At 53.0% G+C, this 22,638-nt stretch overlaps 2 protein-coding genes across 2 annotated transcripts; one reads left to right on the top strand and one right to left on the bottom strand.

Annotated features, from left to right (window-relative positions):
* Nucleotides 1-11,612, top strand: Csdc2 (cold shock domain containing C2). The gene is made up of 4 exons (XM_074084575.1): nt 1-300; nt 7,662-7,960; nt 9,123-9,245; nt 9,684-11,612. Exons 2-4 carry the CDS (start codon nt 7,785-7,787, stop codon nt 9,844-9,846), a joined length of 462 nt encoding a protein of 153 aa, XP_073940676.1. The 5' UTR covers nt 1-300; nt 7,662-7,784; the 3' UTR covers nt 9,847-11,612.
* A 190-nt stretch (nt 11,613-11,802) lies between these two features.
* Pmm1 (phosphomannomutase 1) lies at nt 11,803-22,299 on the bottom strand. Its single transcript, XM_020168199.2, has 8 exons — nt 22,143-22,299; nt 18,548-18,665; nt 17,435-17,511; nt 17,217-17,308; nt 16,773-16,872; nt 13,546-13,621; nt 12,649-12,764; nt 11,803-12,292 (listed from the first exon to the last, which is right to left on the bottom strand). The coding sequence occupies exons 1-8, from the start codon at nt 22,227-22,229 to the stop codon at nt 12,170-12,172; spliced, it is 789 nt and encodes a 262-aa protein (XP_020023788.1). The 5' UTR covers nt 22,230-22,299; the 3' UTR covers nt 11,803-12,169.
* Between the last annotated feature and the right edge of the window lie 339 nt (nt 22,300-22,638).

Here is a 22,638-nt window from a genome sequence, read left to right on the forward strand (position 1 = left end):
TCTGAGACAGAGGCAACAGAGCCTAGTGTCCCTTTAAGTGGGGAGTACAAATTCCCATCCCAGTCCCTCCCTCCTGCCCTTGTCCTGACGTCAGCAGGAAGGCGTGTGTGAGTGAGTGAGGGGCGGAGGTGCTGCCTGCACACACACGCGCACACACACACACACACACACGCACACACCCCCACGCATCTTCCAGACCCGTCCCCCTCCCGCCAGTCCCACCCGCCAGTCCCACGCGCCAGGGAGGCAGAGGGCTGCCACCTGCAGAAGGCAGTGCCTGGACCCCAGCGCCCAGGCGAGGTAAGGGGCTGGATGGGGCCTGGGGACAGTACCCGCTGGAAACTCGCTTTAGCAGGGGTAAACGCAGGTGGTCCAAAGCTTGGGGGTGGGGGGGGCGCGTGTTAGGGGGTGAGGCTGGAAAGGTAGAGACTCATCCCAGCCCCACTTACAGAGAGGATGCTGGGGATGCAGAGAAGCCTACCGCCCCTCCCTTTCTCCTTCTGTCCCCTTGACCCCCCAGGGAAGCCAAGGTGGAGTGGCTTCCGTGTGTGAATGCATGTGTATGTCTGTGTCTGGGACTCATGTCTGGCTCCCTAGGCAGCAAACAGCAGATTCCTGCCAAGCTGCAGCCTCCTGTCTGGGAACCAAGGGAGGGAAAGCCGGTGGCTGGAGGGAGCATCAGAAGGAGAGCTGTGCTCTTCCAGACTGGAGTGAGGAGCCTCGCTGGTCTTTTCCCCCTGGAATCTGGTCTGGGGCCAGGGAGGGGCAGGTGTCCTGACTCTATTCTCTCACAATGTGATAGGGATAATTGTGTCAATTGGTTTGGAGAGGTGGCTCCATGTTACTTTCGCCTTTGAGCCACCCTCTGACTGCTGGACTTGCTCTGACCTCCCCCATTGCCAGGAGCACAGCCTCCAGAGAGCAGGGGTGATAAGCTGGGGCCTGCTGGACCATCTCTGCCATGGGATGCAGGGACTCAGGTAGCTTCAAGCCTCTGAGTGGCCTAACCCTGGCTCAAGGAGACACCGCAGAGATAAGGGGCGATACTGGCACCCACAAGGAGACAGCAGGTTCCTGCCAGGCTGCCAGCCTGCAGGCTCTTCCCAGGGAGCAGGAGGGGAACAGGAGTGAGAACAATAATAAATACAGAGTGTGAACTGCTGCATCCACTAGGGCTGGGGGAGGGGAGGAGGAAGTGTGCCTGGTGGGGGGTGGGCACCCTCTGAGAGCCTGGCACCGTGCCGCCTGGATGCCCTCCAGTGGGGCCTCTCCCTGGGAAAGAGGGTTTCCAGGCCCTAAGGGGGGGAGGGGCAGCCTGTTTTCCAAACCCAACTCTATCCCAGAGGCCTCTGGGCCCTCCAATTTTGAATGCCTTCTCCTGTCAGCCTCGCCCCCTATTTCCTTGAGGTCTTTTCCAAAAACATCTATTTTTCATATTTGTCCATTCTGATCTGTCCCCACCTCAAAAAAAAACAACAAAAAAAGACAGGTACAAACAGGACCTAGCAGTACAGGGGCTAGGAGGACACAGAGGTTTGACCCAGACTTGGAAAGACAAGGCTGGGCAATGTTCATGGATGTCCACTGGTGGGGGAGGGGGGCTCCTGGGGGCCCTGAAGGACCCACATGGATGGAGAGGGAATATCTGCCAGCCCATCTGGAGCAGGAGCCCCTGGACAGGCACTGCCCTGCAGAGGGCGCTTTGTGCCTGACTGAGCTGGTCAAGTTCACTGGTCACAACCTGAATGGCCAGAACTCAGAGCCTTGTGGGAAGAGGATTTGGTGCAGAACAGACTGTTGTCCATGCTGCACAGCAACATGGGAGCTAAAAGCATGGAGGGGGCAAAGAGGGGGGCTGTTCCCCTTCCCCAAATCCTATAAAATGATAGTCACAGGGCAGGGGTGGTTGAACATGCTGGAAAGCCCCTGGACTTTGGGGTCACGTTATTTGCATTCCCACTCAGCCACTCTACATTTGTCTTTAACCTGTCTGATATTCTTTCCAGGGGAAGTCAGAATGGGAAGGTGATTTGCCTAGGGTCACACAGTTAGATGGAGGTGGAGCTGAGATATGAACTTGGCTTTCCTAGAACTTTCCTGACCTCCCTACCACCCCCACCATGCCAAAGAAGGCCCAAGGGCTGTAAGCACAGCAGGAGGGAAAAGGATCTCTTAAAAAATTAACCTCTATTATTGCCTGGGGCAGCCCCCCCACATGCATCTCACACATACACACAGACACACACACACACACACACACACACACACACACACGGAAGGGAAAGGAACCAGTTTAATTAGGTCACTTCTAGCTGCAGTGTATTTTAAGGAGCATGTGAGGTGGGGGGAGGGGAGGAGCCAGGCCTTCTGTCTGGTGGTCCCAAAGTAGATTTGTCACCCTCCAAGGGCCCACCATGGGCAAGCCCTTCTGCCGTTCCTTGTGCTCCTGGCCTTTCTATTTTCATCAGCTGCCTCATTGCATTCCATCTGCTCCCCACCATGGGGGCTCTGGGCTGGGACATTTTTATTGGGGGAGTTGTTTTTAAGCTTCACAGAGTTGGCTAGTGACTCACCCAAGGTCATGGTCTGAGTCAGCGCAACACCAGAAATAGAACCCCGAGAGTCGTGGCTCCCCACTCTGCTTTCTTCTCCAGGGGAGGCAGGAGCTTCTTTCAGGGAACTATGGGGACCCCTTTTTGTCTTCTGTTCAAGGCCTTTCTGCAGCCCCCCAGACTGTTCAGGGTTGCAGGAGGGCTAGCAGCCAGCTCTCTGACCTCAGCCAGCCTCTTCACCCCTCTGAACCTTGGTTTGCTCTTCTGAAGAGTGGGTTTGCTCATGGTAATCCTTGCACAGGGTTCTTACCAGGACTAAGTGAGAATTGGGAGGAAGGGTTTGGCAGGTGGTTAATAGCCTGTAGGTGGAGCTGGTGGGTGGCTTACACTGTAATCCTGGCTACTTGGGAGGCAGAGATCTGGAGAACTGTGGTTTGAGACCAGCCCAGGCAAAAAGTTCACAAAACCCCATCTCGACCAATAAAAAGCTGAACCTGATGTACATCTGTCATCCCAGCTATGAGGGAAGAATCTTAAGATCTTATTCAAAGAATAACTAAACCAAAAATGGCTGGGGAAATGGCTCAAGTGGTGGAGTACCTGCCTTGCAAGTGCAAGGTCTGCATTCAAACCCCAGTGCGCCTCTCCCCTCCCCCCTAAAAATCAATGATAGTAGTGGAGATTGTTACTGAATTAGGACTTCCCACACTGTCTGAATCGAGTGTGCTCCTTTTCCCCCACCAGAGTCGGGGCCCTCTGAGGCCAGGCCTGTCTCCCTCCTGTCACTCAGTTTTTTTCAGTTGTGTGTGTGGCATATAGATTGGAAAATGTTACCTTTAGGTATCCTCTATGTGAGTTTTTGACAACTTCAGAGAAGAACTGGACTGACCTTCATTAGTCATCTGGACCAGCAATGATTCATGTGGCTGGAGATAAAGGTGAAGCCCAGAGAGGGGCAGCTGCTTGCCCTGGCCACACAGCACTGGGTGGTTGAGGAAGGTTTCTTTCCCTGGTCTTCTTAGACTGAGAGGGGATTTTCGTGGTCAAGACAGGACCATAATAGCCATTTCTACCCCATTCTTTTGGGGGATGTGGCTGAGAATCAGTACAGCGGCTTTGCTCACCTGCTGCCAGGGCTGACTCACCGTCTGGAGAGCCAAGGTCCCATGACACCGCATCACACCTTGGGTTACCTCCAAAGAGTCCTGACAGTCTGTTGTCCAGGAGGCACCTGGACTGCTCTACTACAGAAGCACAGAGTCCTCTGCAGCTTGGCCTTCATGCTGGCCGGGCAGATGCCCACTCACAGTGGACCACTGACAGTTCCTGGGCTCCTCTCCCAGCCTAAGCAGGGGGGCTACCATTAACCCCATCTGACAGATGAGGAAACTGAGGCTCAGAAAGGAAGACTCACTCAACAAGGGTGCAAGGCAGCCAAGACCCAAGCCTAGGCAGTGCCCTCTTAGTGCCAACTTCTGGTTCTGAAGAGGGGAGTCTCAGCAGAAGTCCACAGTGGATACCAAATCCCTCCAGGACTGGCCTGTAGCTCCAAGCTAAGCAAATGTTCTGTAAACATATCTGTCTCTCAGCTCTTGGAGAAAGTTTATTTTTCCCTTTTGTTTCTCAGGGAAAGTTCTTGGGAAAACTCTGACCTCATCTTGGCTGAACCAGGAGCAGACTTTATATTCATAGAAGGGCACTGGTCCCTTGCCTGCTGTGTGACCTTGGAGGTGTCACTTATCCTCTTTGAGCCTCAGCTATCTCAGCTGTAAAATGGAAACTTGTAATTTCAACCTTTTAGGACAAGTGGGAGGTTAAAACTGTAAATTAGTCTTTGTAAAGACTTTTGCAGGGCATTCAGATAAGGACACCCTTTTCCACAGCAACATTCTAGAGAGAGGTCTAAGCTGCAGACTTGCTCTGCCTTCCCTTTGTTCCCTTCCTCCTGGTCTCCCTAGGTGGTGTGTAGCTTCTCCAAGTTCAGGACCCCGTAGGCCCCAAAGAGGGAAGGGCCCTGTCTAAGATCACATAGAAAGTCAATAGCAATGCAGGGCCTGACAAAGGACCTCTGACTTCCTACTCCAGGGCTCCAGAGTCAGGCTGTTCTGGTTTAAGTCCTAGACCAGACAACTGTGGCCCTGATTGAGCCTCAGTTTCCTTATCTGCAAAGTAGGGTAATAACACATTCTTAAAAAGCTGCTGGAGGACCTGGCGCCAGTGGCTCACACCTATAGTCCTAGCTACTCAGGAGGCAGAGATCAGGAGGATCGAGGTTTGAAGCCAGCCTGGGCAAAATAGTTTGAGAGACTCTATCTTGAAAAAAACCCATCACAAAAAAGGGCTGGTGGTGTACCTCAAGGTGTATACCCTGAGTTCAAACCCCAGTAACACACACACACACACACACACACACAAAAAGAGCTGCTGGAGGAAATAAAAGGAGGAAAGGGGACTGGAGGCATGGCTCAAGCGGTATAGAATCTGCTTTGCAAGTGTGAAGCCATGAATTCAAACCTCAGTCACACCAAAATAAATAAATAAATAAATAAAAGGAGGAAAGGTTGCTGTGGGTGAGACCCAGGGAGAACACGGAGTGTGGCTGGGCCCAGCTTAATCCTGACCTAGGCCAGTCTAGGAGAAGCAGTTCTAGCCCAGCACCTGTCCTGCCTCCTCTCTTTGGTTCCTTTCACCCTCAGAAGGGTCCTTCTTGGAAAAGGGCCTCCTGTCTTTCTGCTTTGCAGATGGGGAGATGAGACTAGGCGGATGGAGGAGAGCCAGGCTCTCTGTGGTGGATGACTGCCCTGGCTGGCTCCTGCCCTGCCTGTTCTTTATGACTGCTGCTCACCTGGGCCCTGCTGCTGGCTCTCAGCCCATGCTGGGGAGGGAAGGTGGGGGGCGGGGAGGAGAAAGAAGGAAGGAAGGAAGAAAGGAAGGAATGAATATCACTTGCACCCAGGAGTTCAAGACCAACTTGGGCAACACAGGAAGGCCCCATCTCAAAAAAGAAAAAAAAAAGATGAGGGCTGGGAGTGTGGGCAGGCTCAGTGACGGAATGTGTACTTTGCATGTATGAAGCCAGGAGTTCAATCCCCAGCAGGAAAAGAATTAAGTAAAAATAGTGGCAGTGTGCCTGCCTAACAAGCTCAAAGCCCTGAGCTCAAACTCCAGAACCATCAAAACCAAAAAAAAAATCTGAAAATAAATAAATAAATAGATATGCAAATGTCAAGCCTGGCCCTTCCTGACTCTGGTGAGGTCAGAGAGAAAAGCTGCACGTGAGTTTAGGAGGGCAGAGGGCAGTGAGGGGAGCCAGGCCCTGCTCTGAAGCTCCCCTGGCTGAAGGGGGAGAGCAGGGAGAACAGGGAAGCTGTGCCCCCATCTCCACCCCAGGGAGATGTTCCAGGAAAGTCCCACTTGTTACGTGATTTTGACCAGAAGCCAGGAGACCTGATGCAAGGAGGGAAGTCAGATGGGAGATCCTGGGCTTTTGAGCCCTGCTATGTGTGTTTTCTGGCTGCCTGGGTTCTGGATGTCCAAGGAGCCTTAAATCTTTCCCTGGAAACTCCAGATTCATTTTGTGTATGTTGGGGATGAGCACAAAATGAAGGCCAGAAATAGACTTGCTGTTCAGGGTCTTGGGGGTGGTTGGGAACAGTGAAGGGCTAGGGGTGAGGAGGTGGAGAACCTGTCACCCCACCCCATATGACTGTGAGCTACAGGCGCAGATTCCAGGTTCAAAAGCCTTGCCATAGTCTGTGAGAGGGGAAGGCAGGGTTTTCCGTCCCATTGTACAAGTTAGGGAAGCTGTTGCCTAAGGTCAGCAGCTACTAGTAGCAGAGTTAGAGTTGTCCTGGTCCCAGGGTCACCCCCAACCCATACTATGAAGGCTGTCCATCTGGTCCCAGGGGTTCCACACAGTATTTCTTGAGCTGTAAGACTTATAGACACTGGTGGCTCACGCCTGTAATCCTAGCTACTCAGGAGGCAGAGATCAGGAGGATCGTGTTTCAAAGCCAGCCTGGGCAAATAGTTTGTGAGACCCTAACTCGAAATTCCCAACACAAAACAGGACTGGTGGGGTGGCTCAAGTGGTAGAGCACTGGCCTAGCAAACATTAGGCCCTGAGTTTAAACCCCAGTACTGCCCTCCCAAAAAAGTGTGTGTGGTTATGTGAGTGGGGGATTTATGGTCTTTTCCTCAGTAGAGGAAAATGCAGGATGGATTTTCTTAAGGTTCTCTAGGCACTGAGGCCTATTATATGTGGGAGGTATATGTCACCTCCCAGCAGGAGGTGACAAGTGACTGCCAGGCGCTGGGTGCTGGCCCACACTAATCACTCAGCCCTGACCATGTTATTACCGGCCTCCTTGTGTGTTTGTTTGTTTTGCATTGCTGGGATGGAACCCAGGGCATTGAGCATGCTTGGCAAGTGCTCTACCCCAGCCCTTCAACCTCATTTCGAGAGGCAGAAACTGGGCTAAGGAAAAATAGCCCACATTCCCAAGAGCTCACCGTGAGCTGCTCCCGTTCTAATCATGCTGAAAGGTTTTTAGTTCTCGAGCAACCTCCCTGTAAAATAAGAACCAACACTGTACTCATGGTACAGAGCAGGAAACGGTGTCAAAGGTCAAGAACGTTGATTGAGGCCACATAGTCAGCCCAGGCTGTTCACTGCTGCCCACCATGTGGGTACTGATGACTACCTTCCTTGAAGTCACCACATTGTAGTTGACAAAGCTAGTATTAGAACCTAGGACTGTGAATTTAAAACAGTGGACACTTAGGCCAAATCCTGACCACTTACATCCCACCTCCCAGGCCCCTGGCATTATAGAATTAACTGCAAGCTGGAAGAACCTAGCGGTTATATGACCATGACTGTTTTTTTTTTCATTTTATCTTGACGCTGGTGATGGAACCCAGGCCTTCACACATGTTAAACGAGCTCTGCCTCTGAGTTCCTCTCCAGCCTCTGTGTGACTGTTTTGTCTTTCTGGTGAGGACACAGCGTCAGGGAGGGGCCATGCTGCAGCAGTGGCAGACAGGAACAGCCCTCCTGACTTGTGCCCAGGCTGTACTTGACTATGCTTCTCTCTCTCTCCCTTGCAGACGGAGCCTGTGGCTGGTGAGGCTGCCGAGCAGGGCCAGGCCGGGTCCTGCTCGCAAGGACACCCAAGCCCTTCACCGGCCCCTGTTCCCCAGAGCCCACCAGGCTCTCCTGCTGGTCCCACCATGACATCGGAGCCCACATCACCCCCAGTGGTGCCACCCCTCCACTCCCCCAAGTCTCCTGTCTGGCCCACCTTCCCCTTCCACAGGGAGGGCAGCAGGGTCTGGGAACGGGGTGGTATCTCACCTCGGGACCTTCCTAGCCCTCTGCCTACTAAACGAACCAGGACATATTCGGCGTGAGTACCTGTCCCTCGCCCAGTCCAGCTCCATGACCTTTTCCCAGGACAGGGCTGAGCCTGATCAGTCCCCTCTATTCTGTTCCCTGTTGTCCTCACCTTGAGGACTGGGGAGTGTGTGTGACCTTCCAGTAACTGTGATATTCCTTTGTTCATTGATTCCCTCAAGTCCACAAAAGTTTATTGAGCTACTGACCAGGGGACCAGAGACAAATAAGAAAGTTTCGGCTCAGGAGCTATTTATACTCTAAAGGGACTTTGTCCTCCATCCATCCACTACCACCTGGCAGGGATGGGGTGAGGTCTGCGTCTGGGGTACCCAACAATGTCCTCGCTGGGTTTGGAAGGTGCATCAGGTGAAGAAGGTACTTGGAGTTTGGGGTGGGATGGCGTGGAGTTAACCTTTGGGAAGCTGCAGGCAGGCTGGACAAAGATTAGCCCTGGGGGAGATCACTGGATGAGGCCTTGTGGGAGCCAGACTTGACTTGGCCAGAAGGGGAGGGGTTCTTTTATTTTGTTTTTCCAAGACAGCATCTAAGTAGCCCCACGTGCTGGGATTATAGGTATGTACTACCATGAGTGGCCTCCAAAGGATTTTTTTTATGGTGGTACTGGGGATGGAGCCTAGGGCCTGCCGATTGCTAGGCAAGTACTCTACTACCACTTGAGCCATGCCCTGGCACCAAAAGTTTTTTCTGATGGCAAGTGTCGATTGTTCGGTGTCCAGCCTAAGTCCAGGCATAGTAAATGACAAGTGAAAATGACTGAGAAGAGAGTGAGGGACTACGGACGGTACAGTGCTTCAGGAGACAGTGAGGTCTCTACTTCAGGGAGATCTTCAAGCCTAGGTGGGACATTCTTCACTCTGAAATTTTACAAGAAGAGTCCATGTAAGCTCGAATGACCTCAGGAGGGGAGGGTGTGATGCAGAGACTACCTTGCTAAGCCACCCTAGGAGAGCCAGTTCCCTCTCTGGGCCTCAGTCTTGTTATCTGTGGAACAGGGATAATGTGAGGGCTGAGTAGCACAGCTGGGTGGTTTCTAACCTTGGACAATTTCCTGTGACCCTGAGGCTGACTCCACAGGCAGGGCCCAAGGAGGGTGAGGGTCCAGGGAGGGGGTTCCCCAGGCCACAGCTCCAATCCCCCTCCCCTATCCCCAGGACAGCCCGAGCCTCTGCTGGTCCCGTGTTCAAAGGCATCTGTAAGCAGTTCTCACGCTCACAGGGCCATGGCTTCATCACCCCCGAGAATGGGTCTGAGGACATCTTCGTGCATGTTTCTGAGTGAGTGCCCTCTACCTCCCTGTTCTTGACAGAGCCCTGCTGGACTGTCCCCTGGTGGTTCCTTAAAAAAAACCCTTCCCACCCTTCTTCCCTGGTTGTGGAGCTCTGTATTCCTGCTGTCTATCTCCTCTCTTAGGAAGTGTAGGTCCAGAGGGGCATACAGACCCCAGAAGCCCTGGGAACCACTGGCAGGGCCCTAGAGTCCTGTTCAGCTTGTGGCCTGAAATTGCTGGGCCAGCTCCTGGGCCCCTCAGCCTGAAGGGGACTTTGGGAGGGTTAGGTGAGTAGGGGAGGTGGGTCTAGTTCTGTCTCCACCCATCCTAATGCCAGAAATGACAGGGGAGCCAAGGTTCTGAGAAGCAAAGCTAGGGCCAGGCTGCCCCCAGGCATCTGGGTATTGGACCACTGTTGGGCTGACCCCCTTTTCCTGTCCACCAGCATCGAGGGGGAGTATGTGCCAGTTGAAGGCGATGAGGTGACCTACAAGATGTGCCCTATCCCACCTAAGAACCAGAAGTTCCAGGCTGTGGAAGTGGTGCTTACCCAGTTGGCTCCTCACACTCCCCATGAGACGTGGTCTGGCCAGGTTGTGGGCTCCTAGGCTGGGGCAGCCACAGGGGGAGGGTGGCCAGCAGCAGGCCCTGTGCCCCCCACTGTGCTGCTGACTAGCCCCTAGGTGGCCTCAGTGTGTTTGTTTGTCTGTCTGTCTGTCTGTGCTGTGGTCGTGAGTATGTGCCTCCACCCACCTGTAACCTGTAACTATTGTGTGAGCCAGCCAGAACTGGATGGAGGGGAGGCCACAAACCCTACCTTGGCCTGTCACTCCCTCCTCTCTGCTGTCACGTATATACAAGATCCTTTCTCCCTCCTGCCCATCATTACATATTGACTGAGCCTCTGCGAGCCTGTGTCAGGCTTGTGGGGATTCAGAGGACACCTCTCCTATGAGCTTACTCCCCTCATTGCTGCCCTCAGCCCTACTCTGCCCAGGCCCCAGCCCTGAGCCAGAGTCTGCTTGTGCTCCTGTCTCCTGACCTGGGCTGGCATCTCTGCTATGGCCTGGACCCTGTCCCTCAGAAGCCAGGCTGGTGAGTGCTTTGTGGGAGGCTCCAGCCTCAGGCAGGGGAAGAGGGCAAAACATGGAGGTGTGCAGCCTCCCTGCCACAACACCTTCTTGCTCCTGCTTTCAATGAGCTGGAGAGGCAGGAAAGAGGGGCCTGGGGCAGAAGGGGACTTGGGGCTTCAAGTTCTGTTGGCCAATTCCTGCTTCTCAGCCTGGCAGTGGCTCTGTGAGCCCCTTAGAACTGCAGGTGCTGAGCTCATTACCTCCAGCTCAGAGGCAAGGCAGGGACATGTCTCCTCAGCTTGGATGGAGCCATCCCTCTACCCTGTCTCACAAACCTGGTAGACACTCTGTCCTATGCCTGGCTATGATGGCTGCTGAGGACACAGAGATACATCAACATACGTATCCTCAGACAAGGCCAGGCTCAGCACCCAAAGGATGGCACTCAGCCTGGGAAACCACTATCATAAGACCCTTTGCCTAGAGGGCAGGATGGTGGCTCCCACAAGTCCCTGGCAGACCAGCAGCCAAAGTGGGCCTGATCTTGTCCATCCCTGGAACCTGGAATGTGGCTGTCCCTGTCACCTGGAGTCCCTTTGGAGTCAAGACGTGTGTGTGTGTGTGTGTGTGTGTGTGAGGCAGGGTTGGCCTGGTCTGGGAGGCCAGGGAGGGGCCCTGACCACTATCCTCCCTTCTAGACAGCCCATTACCTGATGGGGGATAATGGCATCACAGGCCCAAGAAAGGGCCTGTCAGGACAGTGACCCTTATGAGGCCCAGTCTACAAATAAAATTGAGGGCTCAAATGGACAGGATGAGGGGGTCAGTGACTATGTGGCCTTGTAGGTAGCCCAGGGCCCTAGGGTAGAGATCAGCTGAGGCATCTATATTCCCCTCCTAACCCAGTGTCCACTGCACAGAGGCTGCCCAGAGTTGCTGAGAGGCTCTGGCCAGTCTCCCAACACTGGGAAGGGCCTGCCTCACTGACACCCCACTGTGAGCTCGGCTTCTCCAGCAAGGCCGATACCAGAGGAACAGACTCCCTGGCCCCTTTGGCAGAGGGCTTGTTGATACAAGAGGGTCCCTCAGTCCTAGGCCTCCCTCCTGTAGGCAGTACCCTTTTAGGCACCAGGCAGGCTGTGTTGCTATCAACCCAGAGGCTGCCTGGCTGGTAGGGCAGCCTCTCCCTCTTTCGTCAGGCCCTGCAGTACAGTACCCAGTCAGAAATCCTCCCCAAGCCCTAGCCACGGACTCCCCACCCTTCCTAACACTGGCAATAAACTCAACTGTGACCCACATTGGCCAAGAGCTGTCTCTGTCGGGGTGTCTAGAGAAAAGCCTGAGGGAGGATATGCCACGAAGACCTGTGTTTGGGGCTTCAGTGGATCAAAGACCTCCTGTTTCCTCCTGCCCATTTCCTCAGCTGTGAAATGGTGGCCATAACAGCATGTGACTCGAGCCATTATCCCTTCAGACACATCTGACACCATACCTTGTCTTGGGAACTTTAATACCAATGACATAAAGTCCTCTGAGACCTGCCCCTTCCCTATCGCTCTGCACTTGGTCTGTCCAGGGCAGGCAGGCAAGCAGGCAGGATGGGCTCCTTATTGTACTTGTACATGGTAGACAGAGACCTGTTCTCTTCTGGTACCAGCAGCAGCTGTGGCCAGGGCCATCGGATGGAAGGCAGGAGCCAGTTTTGCCAGTAGAGTGGTTCAGGACGGTCACCACACAGACTCTGGCTGTGTATGGATGGGCCTTGTTGTGGTTGTTACACGTAAGGCCATGTCCATGGGTTTCTCTTCAGGCTGGGGCAGAGCTCTGTGAAGTCATGATTCTCAGATGTGGGCCCCAGTCATGCCTCATGGGCTGTCTCAGGGAAGAAAATCTCTCGGCATCGCTGTACTGTGTCCTGAGGAGAGACCACGCTGTGGCCAACAGTCCGGGGGTCAGCATAGATCTCAAAGTCGTTCCCACCCTGAACACAGAGAAAGCATGGATTTAGACAAGGCCTAGAGGTACCCAGAGTTGGAGTCCAGCAGCCAACCAGCCCTGGGGCCCCTCCTCACACTGGCTCCCACAGAGCTGCCCTTCCTCTTGCCTCTTCAGAACTACCAGGAATTCCATCTTCCCAGCCCTTGTCAGCTGTGCCTGACTTGCTGTTTGACACAGAATAAATGTCAGTTCCCTCTGGGCCCCAATCTGCATAATGGGGCTGGTGAGCATTTGCTGTCTTCCAGGAGTCCCCCAAGAAGTCTGTTGTGATGCCTTGTGTCCTGGTCTTGATCTCAAGTGCTTTGGGTTTCAAGGGGGTATGGATGAAGCCATACTCACGGGGCTGGTCTCATTCCCAAAGAAGTGAATGATGTCGAAGCTGTCCTGGTCCAGGCTGTCCAGGCAGTAGCGCTTGTCCCAGCCCTCAGGGAAGACATCAAAGCTGATCATGCCTCCTGCAGGAAGGGTGGGGGCTGTGACTCTTTCCTGGGAGGGTCAGATAAGGCTGCACTGGGTTAGCTTACAAGGTGAGCTTGGGCAAGGCCCATTGTTCATTCACTCAAGAACCCAGAGAATCTTCTTAGCGCCAGGCACAGGGCATAGGAGACTTGGGATCTTTAGGGATGGGCTGATCCCCGTGAGAAATGAACAAAATCACCTGAGAGCAATATGGTGGGGAGAGCTCACCCAGCTTGTGTGGCTGGAGGGAGGGTGTCTGGGGAACTGGGTGCGGTCCCTAAGGCAAGACAAGGTAAGGAATGGCCTGGCAAGCAACAGTGGGCCCGGGAGGTAGAGCAAAGGCTCACTACCTGCCTCTAGAGTGAGGCTTTAGGTTTTGTTTGGAGTGAGGAGAGGAGCTTCGAGCAGTGGTATGGCATGATCACAGCTCTAAGTGACCCTGGCAGCTGGTCTCCCCTCTAGTCACTGGAAATGGGGTGAGGTGGCAGCTGTGTCAGGTCAGCTGTAGCCTCGGGGGGCACTGCTAGCAGCAGAGGTGAATGGAGTCAGATTCTAGATGCATCTGGACAGAGCTCTGGACTTGTTAGCTGATTGGATTGGGGGATGGGGTGGGAGGAAGGCTCAGAATCTGGGCATGGAACATTTGCTGAGGGAGGCAAGACTGGGACACCAATAAATATTGAGCCCTGGCCTACCTTGGGCTCCATGTGCACCTGATGTACCTGACGGTGGGATTCCCAGGCCAGGCCTTTCAGACCTGTTGTGGGGTGGACTTACCTCGGGAGAACCTCAGCCCCTTGCCGGCAAACTCTGTCTTCAGGGCTTCCACAAACTTCTCCCGGATTTTTTCCTTCTGCAGAAGGGAGGGTGCTGACTGAGGCTCAGAGGGCCTGCCATATGCCAAGATGGTGCTGGGCATACAATACACGTGAGCTAACTGGTCTTCTAGGTGGGCATGGCCCCACTTGGGGAATTGGAGGTTCAGAGAGGGACTGTGCCTTGCTCAAGGTCACACAGCCTCAGTGGCAAAGCCAGGGCCTAAATTCAGGTTCTTGATTCCTGCTGATGGGGGTGGGGATTGGGTATTCTAAAGGAGGCCTGGGAGTGGAAACACGAGGAGAAAGTTCTAAGTCACAGGGCAGGGCTCAGTTCAAGTCACAACAGCAAACTATGCCCCAGACACCAGAAATGTGAGGCGCTGAGAGCAGAAGCCCCATGAATAAGAGGCAGTGGGGGCTCAGAGAGGTGGCAGGTGCTGGGTCTGACCACAGCAACAGCTTGCGTTTGCTGTGTTTTCTGTGCCCTGGGCTGGGTTGGATGATTCAGGAAGGCCAAGGGCAGCCCACCTCCATCCCCAAGCAGCACCTCCACAAAGAGAGCCTGATGATCCCTGATTCCGCTGGGGCCTAGGGGGTGTGGGCAGGCAGGACCTGGAGGGGCAATGGAACACATAAACCAGCCAGACCAGACACCTTAGCTGCTGGGCTAAGGGGGCCAACACCACAGGAACAGCTGGAGATGCCTGTCCCCATTTGGCTGAAGCAGCAGTGAGAATTCGGCAGGACATGCAGCTCAGAGGCCTGGAGACCAGGTTGGGAGGTTTGGTCCCCCAACATCCCTGGGAACCAAGGCCACTGAGGATTTTGGAGCACAGGAGTAGTGATGAGTACTACCTTAAGTCAGATTGGGCAGGAATGGAACAGAGGCAGGCAGTATGGCGACTGGACAGACAGTCCAGGGAGGCCAGCAGATAAAGCCAGACAGGACCCAGCCTAAGCCCTAAAGGCGGGCTAACCGGGGTTCCAAGCCTGGCTGCTGCACTTCTTGGCAGCAGCCAAGAAGTGACCCTGGGTAAGTTGTCTGATCTCTCTGAGCCCATGTTCTGAACTAAAGAATGAAGAAGTAATTATGACTCCTGCCTGCTTCCTTCTCATGGAAAAAGCAGAGATGAGGCAAGCCTTGGCCTTGCCTTTCCAGCAGGTGGGTGGGCCCTAGGGAAGCCAGAGCCCCCACCAATGTCTGTTCTTTGGGCCCAGAGAGAGAACTATGGGTGCCCAAGCTCTGATAAAATGTTTCTCCATGGTCCTACTTTCTCAGAGGACTGGACTGGTCACTCATGAGCCAAGCGTAGCCTCAGCAGGAACCAGAATAGTGACCTTGATCTGGTCATCCTTTGTCTCAGTGTCCTCATCGAAGGAAGGTTGTTCCCTAGAGTTTGAAGGATCAAAGGAGAATAAAGCCCTATATGAGACTCAGGCTGTGTAGGGAACACACATCAGGAATATCCACCCCTCCAATACCACAAGGGGGCGAACAAGAGCCAAGGGACAGGAGAAGGAGCTGGGGGCAGTGGGAAACCTTAGAACGTGCCAGCAACTCCCTAGCCTCCACAACCTCTGGCCCTGAGGGGCTGGTTCCCTACTCTACCCTGTGACAGCCGATGAGATAGGAGTTCCTGTGATACCATTTTACAGATGAGAACACCGAGGCACACAGTAGCAAAGCTACCTTTTCCGCTTACTGCTAAATAGGAGGTAAAGCTGGGATTGGAAACCTGGGTGGCCAGAGAGAAGAATCACCTTTCCAAATGTTAATGGGGGGAGGGGTTGTTTGCCAATGGTCAATCTTAACCACCCCAACAAGAAAAGTCCCCATGCCTATTGCCGTTACCTACCCTGAGCCTCTGGACACACTCCACAGGGTGGGAGTCACATTGCTGAGACACCAACTACTTTCAAGGAAGCCCCAAAGGGCAGTGTGCCAAAGCAAAGTCATATTCTCTAAGCCTTGGATCCTCATTCACAAAATGGAAATTGTACTATCTAAATTCATTTAAAAGTATTTCTTGGGCTGAGGATGTACCTCAGTGATAAAGCACTTGCCTCACATATGTGAGGCCCTGGGTACCATTCCCAGCACAGCAAATAAATAAATAAATAAACAAAGTACTGGGGGTGTGGTTCAAGAGGTAGAGCACTTGCTTAGGAATTGCAAAACCCTGAGTTCAATCCTCAATACTACAAAAAAAATCTCCTGGGGACTTGCTGTGGGTCGGGCATGGGGTCTAGCAGTGAAGAAGCCGAGGAACAACACAGAGAAACAGGACGCACGGGGGGTGCACTGTGACGTGTGATGCTCAGGAGGACCTCACTGATGTGACACCCAAGCAGCACTGAAGTAAGGCTAGGTTTGAGCAAAGTGTGCTCTAGACAAAAGACATGGCACTGAAGCAGGAAACTGTCTGCTATCTCTGGAATGAGCAAGAAGGCCATGGCTGGAACAGGAAGCAAGGGGGAGAGCAGCCAATCAAGTCAGAGAGAGAACATGATCAGGCAGTGTTCAAACATGGATGGACGGCCTTGCGCCATCCCCGAGAGGGCGGGGTGGTCAGTACAGAGGAAAAGCAAAAAAGGTTTAGCGGGAGCAGCACATCCAAAGGTGACAAGGGCCTTGGTGTGTTCTAGGTACAGAAAAGGGAGCCTGAAGGGTGCAGAGAGGAAGCTGGAGAGGTAAGCCAGAGCCAGCAGATCTCTCAGGGCTGGGATGCTTATCCAGTCAGCACTGAGGAGCCATGGAAGGACTGTCAGCAGGGGAGTGGAATGGGTAGATGTATTTAAAAGGTTCTCAAAGGCATGCTGGAGCAGCTGGGCGAGGAACATGGGGGACAGAGGAGGAGGTCTTTGGGCAGCTCCCACTGGAGAGTGGGGTCTTGGTTGTATAGATGAGCACATTGTTGAGACTGGCTCTGGAGGCTGAAGGTACCAGATGTTGGTACAAAGGTGACAAAGGTGCCTATGAGTTGGCTGGGGTCAATAGGGACTGGTGCTGTGGGTCACCAGGGAGATAAGCAGCTTTGGAAAGAGAGTGATGTGGCTACAACATGGTGCTCAAGTTATCAGTCAATTGGAACTCCTCCCCCAACCCATTTTACTGATGAAAAAACAAGGCTCAGAGAGGCCGAGTGACAGGTCCTGCAAGGCCTACGGTTGCACGGTGGGCAGCACCTTGTCCAGCTCGGAGAATTCAATCCGTTCTTCCAGGGTGCAGCTGCGGCCAATGGGTGAGATGTTCAGCATGCCATTCCGGAATTCGATGAAGGTTCCACTGGGAGGAAGGAGGAGGAAGAGGGAGAGCAGGAAACCAGGAAGAAGAGAGCAGCCCTGAATTCAAATCCAGCCCCATCTGGGACCACAGCCTCCCTGGACTTCACAGAGGGCAATAACCTAACCACCAATAGGTCAGGGCTCAGCCCTGGGGTGTAGCTTAGTGGTAGAGCATTTGTCTAGCAGGCGTAAGGCCCTGGGTTCTATCCCCAGCACTGCCAAAAAAAAAAAAAAAAAACCCACAAAACAGCTAGGGGCCCAGAGTGTGTCAGGTTCCATCTGAGGGACCCATACTTTTCCTCCCTCAGGCCCCAGGTTCTGGAGCCCAGGCAGGTGGGGCCTCACCGCTTCTTGGGCAGCCTGAGCAGGGCCATGTAGCTGAGGCAGAAGTTGATCAAGTCCTGCAGCAGTTCCTCTCCCAAGTGGCTCTGGATGGTCTGTGAGGAACACAGGGCTCTCAGTGTGGCACTCAACTCCCCCCCAGCTCAGGACAGAAGGCATCCCTGCATTGTCTCAGTGCGGAAAAGTGGGGTACCTCCAGCTTAGCCCTGGGGGGCCCTGACCTGCTTGGAGAGCAGCCGTCCATGCTTGTACTGCACCGTTCCATTCTCGGCAAACACGTAATCAAACTTCTCAATGACTTCAGGACCATGCAGAAGCCAGGAGAGAAAGAAAACATGAGACCAGGTCCCATTGCTAGCCAAGAGACAAGAGAAGGGGATGAAGCCCACATTGGTTTGGCAATCAGAGCCTACTGATTCCACCCAGAACCTGCTTTTTCAGCCTCCCTTTTTTATTTTTTCTGCAACTTTGTTTTCTTTCACAGAACTAGTCACTCCTCTAGGTCATTGCTAGGTTCTGCTGGGAGTGCCCTCTCCCTGGTGTCCTCCTACACTTGGCCTCCAAGATTCAGCTCCCTCCTCTGGAAGATTTCCACAACTGCCCAGCAAAGGGCATCATTTTGGCTCTGTGTTCCCACAGTTCCTCTGCATAGGGGCTCCCTCTTTTCAGCGTCCTCACTCTGTGTCAGGTGGCTGCAGGGAGCAATTTTCAGCTCTTGCAGGATCTTGGTGGCCAGTGAGGATCACCTAGACTATGTGGGTGGTGGAAATGGAGACAGACAGGACAGGCAGATGCTTTTGGACTTCCTGGTGGAATGAACAAGGGGACAGGGAAAAGTACAAACTCAGGAAGTTTCTGGTTTGAGGAACTGAAGGCACCTACTGCCACTGAGCTGAAACTAGGGGCTCTAAGGTCTACACGACTTCCTGGATGTCTTCAGTCTTCACTGTTGTAAATGGGTCAATCATGTCTATCCCAAAACGTAGTTGTGAGGATTGCATGAAGGGAAGTTAACACCTGGTCATTTTCAACAAATTGTAGCCACTGACGATGATGTACCTATTGCAAAGATGAGGAAATCAAGGCACACTGCCCAAGGGCAGGACTCTGCCTCTTCTGTTCCCAGATATTTCTCCAGAGCCTAGCACAGTGCCTGGCAATAGTAGGTGCTCACTAAATGTTTACTGATTCAGCGAGAGAGCCATTTAGCTGCTCCTCTTCTATCTCTTCTGCCCCACAGAAGCAGGGCTGGGCCTTTGAAGGTACCCAAGGCTCTCCCAACTCCCCACTCCCTGCACCCCTCCCCAGTTGGAACAGTCCTGGCCCACTCCTACCTTCATCGCCATCACCCAGCTGCTCAGCAATCTTGGAGTAGTCTGAGCCACCCACCACACCGATCTGTACCCTACTTCGAAGCTTCTGCAGGAAGGCTGACACCTCAGGGTCAATTTTCTGCAGTGGGCAGGAGGGGAAGGAGGAAAAAAAGGATGCTGGCTATCAGCAAGTCTGGGACCTTCACTTAGCCCCCACTCAGTGCTCAGAATCCAGGGAGCCATGTTCTGCCTTGGTCTGTGGCAGGAGAGGCTGAGTGTCTCTAATCCAAAAATTAGAAATGCAAAATCCAAAACTTTTTGAGCACTGATATAATGCCATAAGGGGAAAACTCCACACTTGACCTCATCTCAAGTATTAAAGACATGCAAATGTCATGTACTCAAGACAGAGCACATTAAAAATATTATATAAAATAGGGCTGGGGTGTGGCTCAGTGGAACACTTGTCTAGCATTTGTGAGGCCCTGAATTTGATCCCCAGGACTACAAAAAAAAAATTCCCACAAAACTATAAATTGCCTTCAGTGGCTGGGTGTAGTTACTCATGCCTATAATCCAGAGATTGGGAGGATCAAGGTTAAGGCCAGCACTGAAAAATCAAGTTAGCAAGACTCCATCTCAACAAATAAAGTAAGCATGGTGGCACATAACTGTAATCTCAACTAAGCAGGAGGCAAAGGTAAGAGCATCATGGTCTGATGCCAGTCTAGGCAAAAAGCACAAGATCTTATCTGAAAAATAACCCAAAGCAAAAAGGGTTGGAGGTGTGGCTTATGTGGTAGAACTCTTGCCTAGAAAACACCAATACTACTAAAAAAAAAAAAAAATTGCCTTCAGAGCAGGGGAGTGGTAGCGCACATTTGTAATTCCAGCACTTGGGAGGCTGAGGCAGAAGGATCATGAGTTTGAGGCCAGCCTAGGCTACAGAGCAAGACCCTGTCTCAAAACAGCTAAAGCAGACTGACTGTGTGCTATAATTAGGGAGGATTACAGCCTGAGGCCAGCCCTGGCAAATAGTTAGTTCACAAGATCCCATCTCTAAACTAGAGCAAAATGGACTGGAAGTGTGGCTCAAGCAGTAGAGTGCAAGTTTGAAGCCCTGAGTTCAAATCCCAGTCCCACCAAAATAAATAAATAGATAGAAAGATAAAATGTTTAGATATGGTCCCATCCCCAAGATATATCATTATCTATATGCAAATATTCCAAAATCCAAAACATTTCTGGTCCTCAGCATTTTAGGTAAAGGATACTTAATCAACTTGTGTGTGTGTGTGTGTGTGTGTGTGTGTGTGTGTGTGTGTTACTGGGAATCAGAATCAAACCTAGGGCCTCATTCATGCTAGGCAAACACTCAATCAGTGAGCTACATCCCCAGCCCAGCTTGCTTTCTTTTATTTTTTTTTTTTGGTGGTACTAGAGTTTGAACTCAGAGCTTCATGCTTCATGCTTGCTAAGCAGGTACTTTCTGCTTGAGTCACACCTTCAGCCCTTTTTGCTCTGGTTATTATTTTTTTAATTTATTTTTTTGCAGTGCTGGGGTTTTGAACTCAGGATCTCACATTTGAGCCACTCCACCAGTCCTTTTTTGTGTTGGGTATTTTTGAGATAGGGCCTCACCAACTATTCAGTGCGGCTGGCTTTAAACTACAATCCTCCTCATCTCTACTTCCTAGGATTACAGGAATGAGCCACCAGTGTCCAGATGCTCTAGTTATTTTGGAGATAGGGTCTTGCTTCTTGTCCAAACTGGCCTGAACTGTGATCCTCCTATTTTTCCCTTCCCTCCATAGCTGGAAGCATCCCCTTGGTAGCTGGGATGAGAAGAGGCATGTGCTCCTAGGCCCAGTTATTGGTTGAGACGGATCTTATGAACCTTTTGGCCTTGAACCTTGATCCTCCTGATCTCAGCCTCCCAAGTAGTTAAGATTACAGGTGTGAGTCACTGGCACCCAGCTCCCACTCCCACTGTTCTTTTTTTTTTTTTGATGGTATTAGGAATAGAACTTAGGGTCATGTACTTGCTAGGCAAGCTCTCTACCACTTGCTGTACAAAGCTTAGACCTAGATGTATTTTGGTTCAGATCAAACTCTGGCTCAAGACCCAAAGCAAACAGCTTTGTCTTTGCCTCAATTTCCCCCTTCTCTAGAATGGGCACCATAGTAGTAACCACCTGGAGGGGATTACTGTTAAGATTAAATGAGACAATGCATCTAAAGTACTTGGAAATGAGACGTGGTGACTTGGCTCAAGTGGTAGAGCATCTGCCTTGCAAATGTGAAGCCCTGAGTTCAAACCCCAGTGCTGCCAAAACAAAATGCCTAGTATTTCCTCTGGGAAAACAGATCCACATAAAAGTCTGGAAGGAAGCCACACTACACAGACAACCTTATCACTCTGGGAAGGGGGCTGGGCCTGGGATCCTGGCAAGGTCAGAGGGGACTTAAGCCTTTTGGGTTATGTTTTCCTTCTTCAAGAAAGAATGTGCTTGAGAACATATGTATTATGTTAACTTTGAAAAACACTAAACCTGGAACCTGGTGTGGACAAACTATCAGGCAGTTCTTGCCCAGGCTGTTGTGACCACACAACACAGCTCAGGCTGTACCACCCAGTTCTGCATCTTCCCGATCCACCCCTGCTGGAAAGCAGGGTGGCTGATTCCTTCCTGCTGCCCTAGGGCCCAAGACAGGGCAACTTCTCCACAGAGGAGGGAAGGGGTATTGGAGGCTAAGACCCAGATTCCCATCAGCCTCTGCCCAGTAACCCAGCCCCACTGCTCCTGCACCGGGAGAACCCTTCCATAATCCTTGTTCCCCACATTGGAGGGTGGAAGCCACAGCTGGAATCGAGCCTGCTGATTTATCCAGCTGGTGAGGGTGGGTCTGAAGACTCACCCAGGATGAACAAAGCTAGAAACTGGGCCGGGAGGAGAGGTTAAAGTGTAAGAAAACTACACTCCCACTCACCTAGTGCTTGTGTCCCATCATAAGCAGACTAGGCCTGGAGCCTCTCACTTTCAGGTAGTGGAGCCCAAAAACTCTTCAGAAAGAACCGCTCTCTCCCTCCACAAGAAGAGGTGCAAAGTAATGCCCGTGGCGGGGGGGGTGGGGGGGGTGCTTAAGAAACTAAACCCAGGCCTCCAAACGTTGGGGTGGAACTGTTCAGAGACTCCCTTGCCCCCACCAGAGGGCGACTCTGACGCTTAGGTGCGCTGAGCAGGACCTGGAACTCCGGGTTCAGACGCTGGCTTGGAACTACTGGTGTATTTTAGGAATGAAATGGGTGTGTCCCGGGGGCGTCCCGGATCCAGGCCTCGTCTTCTGGAAGCCTGGGGTTGGGGGGACCTAGGCTCCGGATCACGAACGCTCCCTTCGGAACTGGGTCCAGCCCCAGCGCTCCCAGTAAGAACGTGGGCGCGGACACTGTGGCATGGCGGGGCCAAGGTCTCCATCACTCTGGGTGGTCGGCTCAGGGATGCCAGAGGCCTGAACCGATGCATCCCACACTGTGTCCGCGGTCACAGCGCTGCAGACCCCACACTTTCCTTTGGCTGTCCTTGTGATACTCCCGTGGGAGAACTCGGGGCCCTACCTGGCGAGCTGGCGTGAGGGTCCCGTCCACATCAAACAGGCAGAGGATGCGCTCCTTCCTGCGGGCGCCCTCAGCGATGACAGCCATGGCTACAGCTCCGCGCGCCAGGCGGAGTCACCGGCTCAGCCACCCAGGTCGCGCAGGACAGAGGCTGGACGGGGCGGGGCAGGGGCGGGGCCAGTTGCGCAGCACGCAGGGGGCGTGGCCAGGACGCGCTCTCGCCTGGGCAGGAACTGTCCGGACTGGGAGGAGCCCAGGCGGGAGGACGATTCTGATTGTACCATGCCTGGAGGGGGCGTGGTCCAGGGCGAGGCAGAGCCCTCTGGCTGTGCTCCAAGCCAGACGGAGGTGGGGCCTGAGCCTGGGCCTGGCGGGAAAGGAGAGACCCTGCACGCGAGGCAGGGATGGGTCAGAACTGGGTCAAGGCTGGTTGATGGTGACTGTACGGTGCCGAGAAGGGTCTGGACACGGGTGGGGCCTCGACCTGCAGTGCAGG

Source organism: Castor canadensis, chromosome 8 (assembly GCF_047511655.1).
Source record: "Castor canadensis chromosome 8, mCasCan1.hap1v2, whole genome shotgun sequence".
NCBI lineage: Eukaryota > Metazoa > Chordata > Mammalia > Rodentia > Castoridae > Castor > Castor canadensis.

Coding starts and splice junctions, on each gene's coding strand:
- Pmm1 (XM_020168199.2), bottom strand. CDS start 22,229: ATGGCTGTCATCGCTGAGGGCGCCCGCAGGAAGGAGCGCATCCTCTGC. Junction 18,666..22,142: donor CCCTCACGCCAGCTCGCCAG/GTAGGGCCCCGA, acceptor TGCCCACTGCAG/AAAATTGACCCTGAGGTGTC. Junction 13,622..16,772: donor AATTCTCCGAGCTGGACAAG/GTGCTGCCCACC, acceptor TCCCTTCTGCAG/AAGGAAAAAATCCGGGAGAA.
- Csdc2 (XM_074084575.1), top strand. CDS start 7,785: ATGACATCGGAGCCCACATCACCCCCAGTGGTGCCACCCCTCCACTCC. Junction 7,961..9,122: donor CGAACCAGGACATATTCGGC/GTGAGTACCTGT, acceptor CCCTATCCCCAG/GACAGCCCGAGCCTCTGCTG. Junction 9,246..9,683: donor ATCTTCGTGCATGTTTCTGA/GTGAGTGCCCTC, acceptor CCTGTCCACCAG/CATCGAGGGGGAGTATGTGC.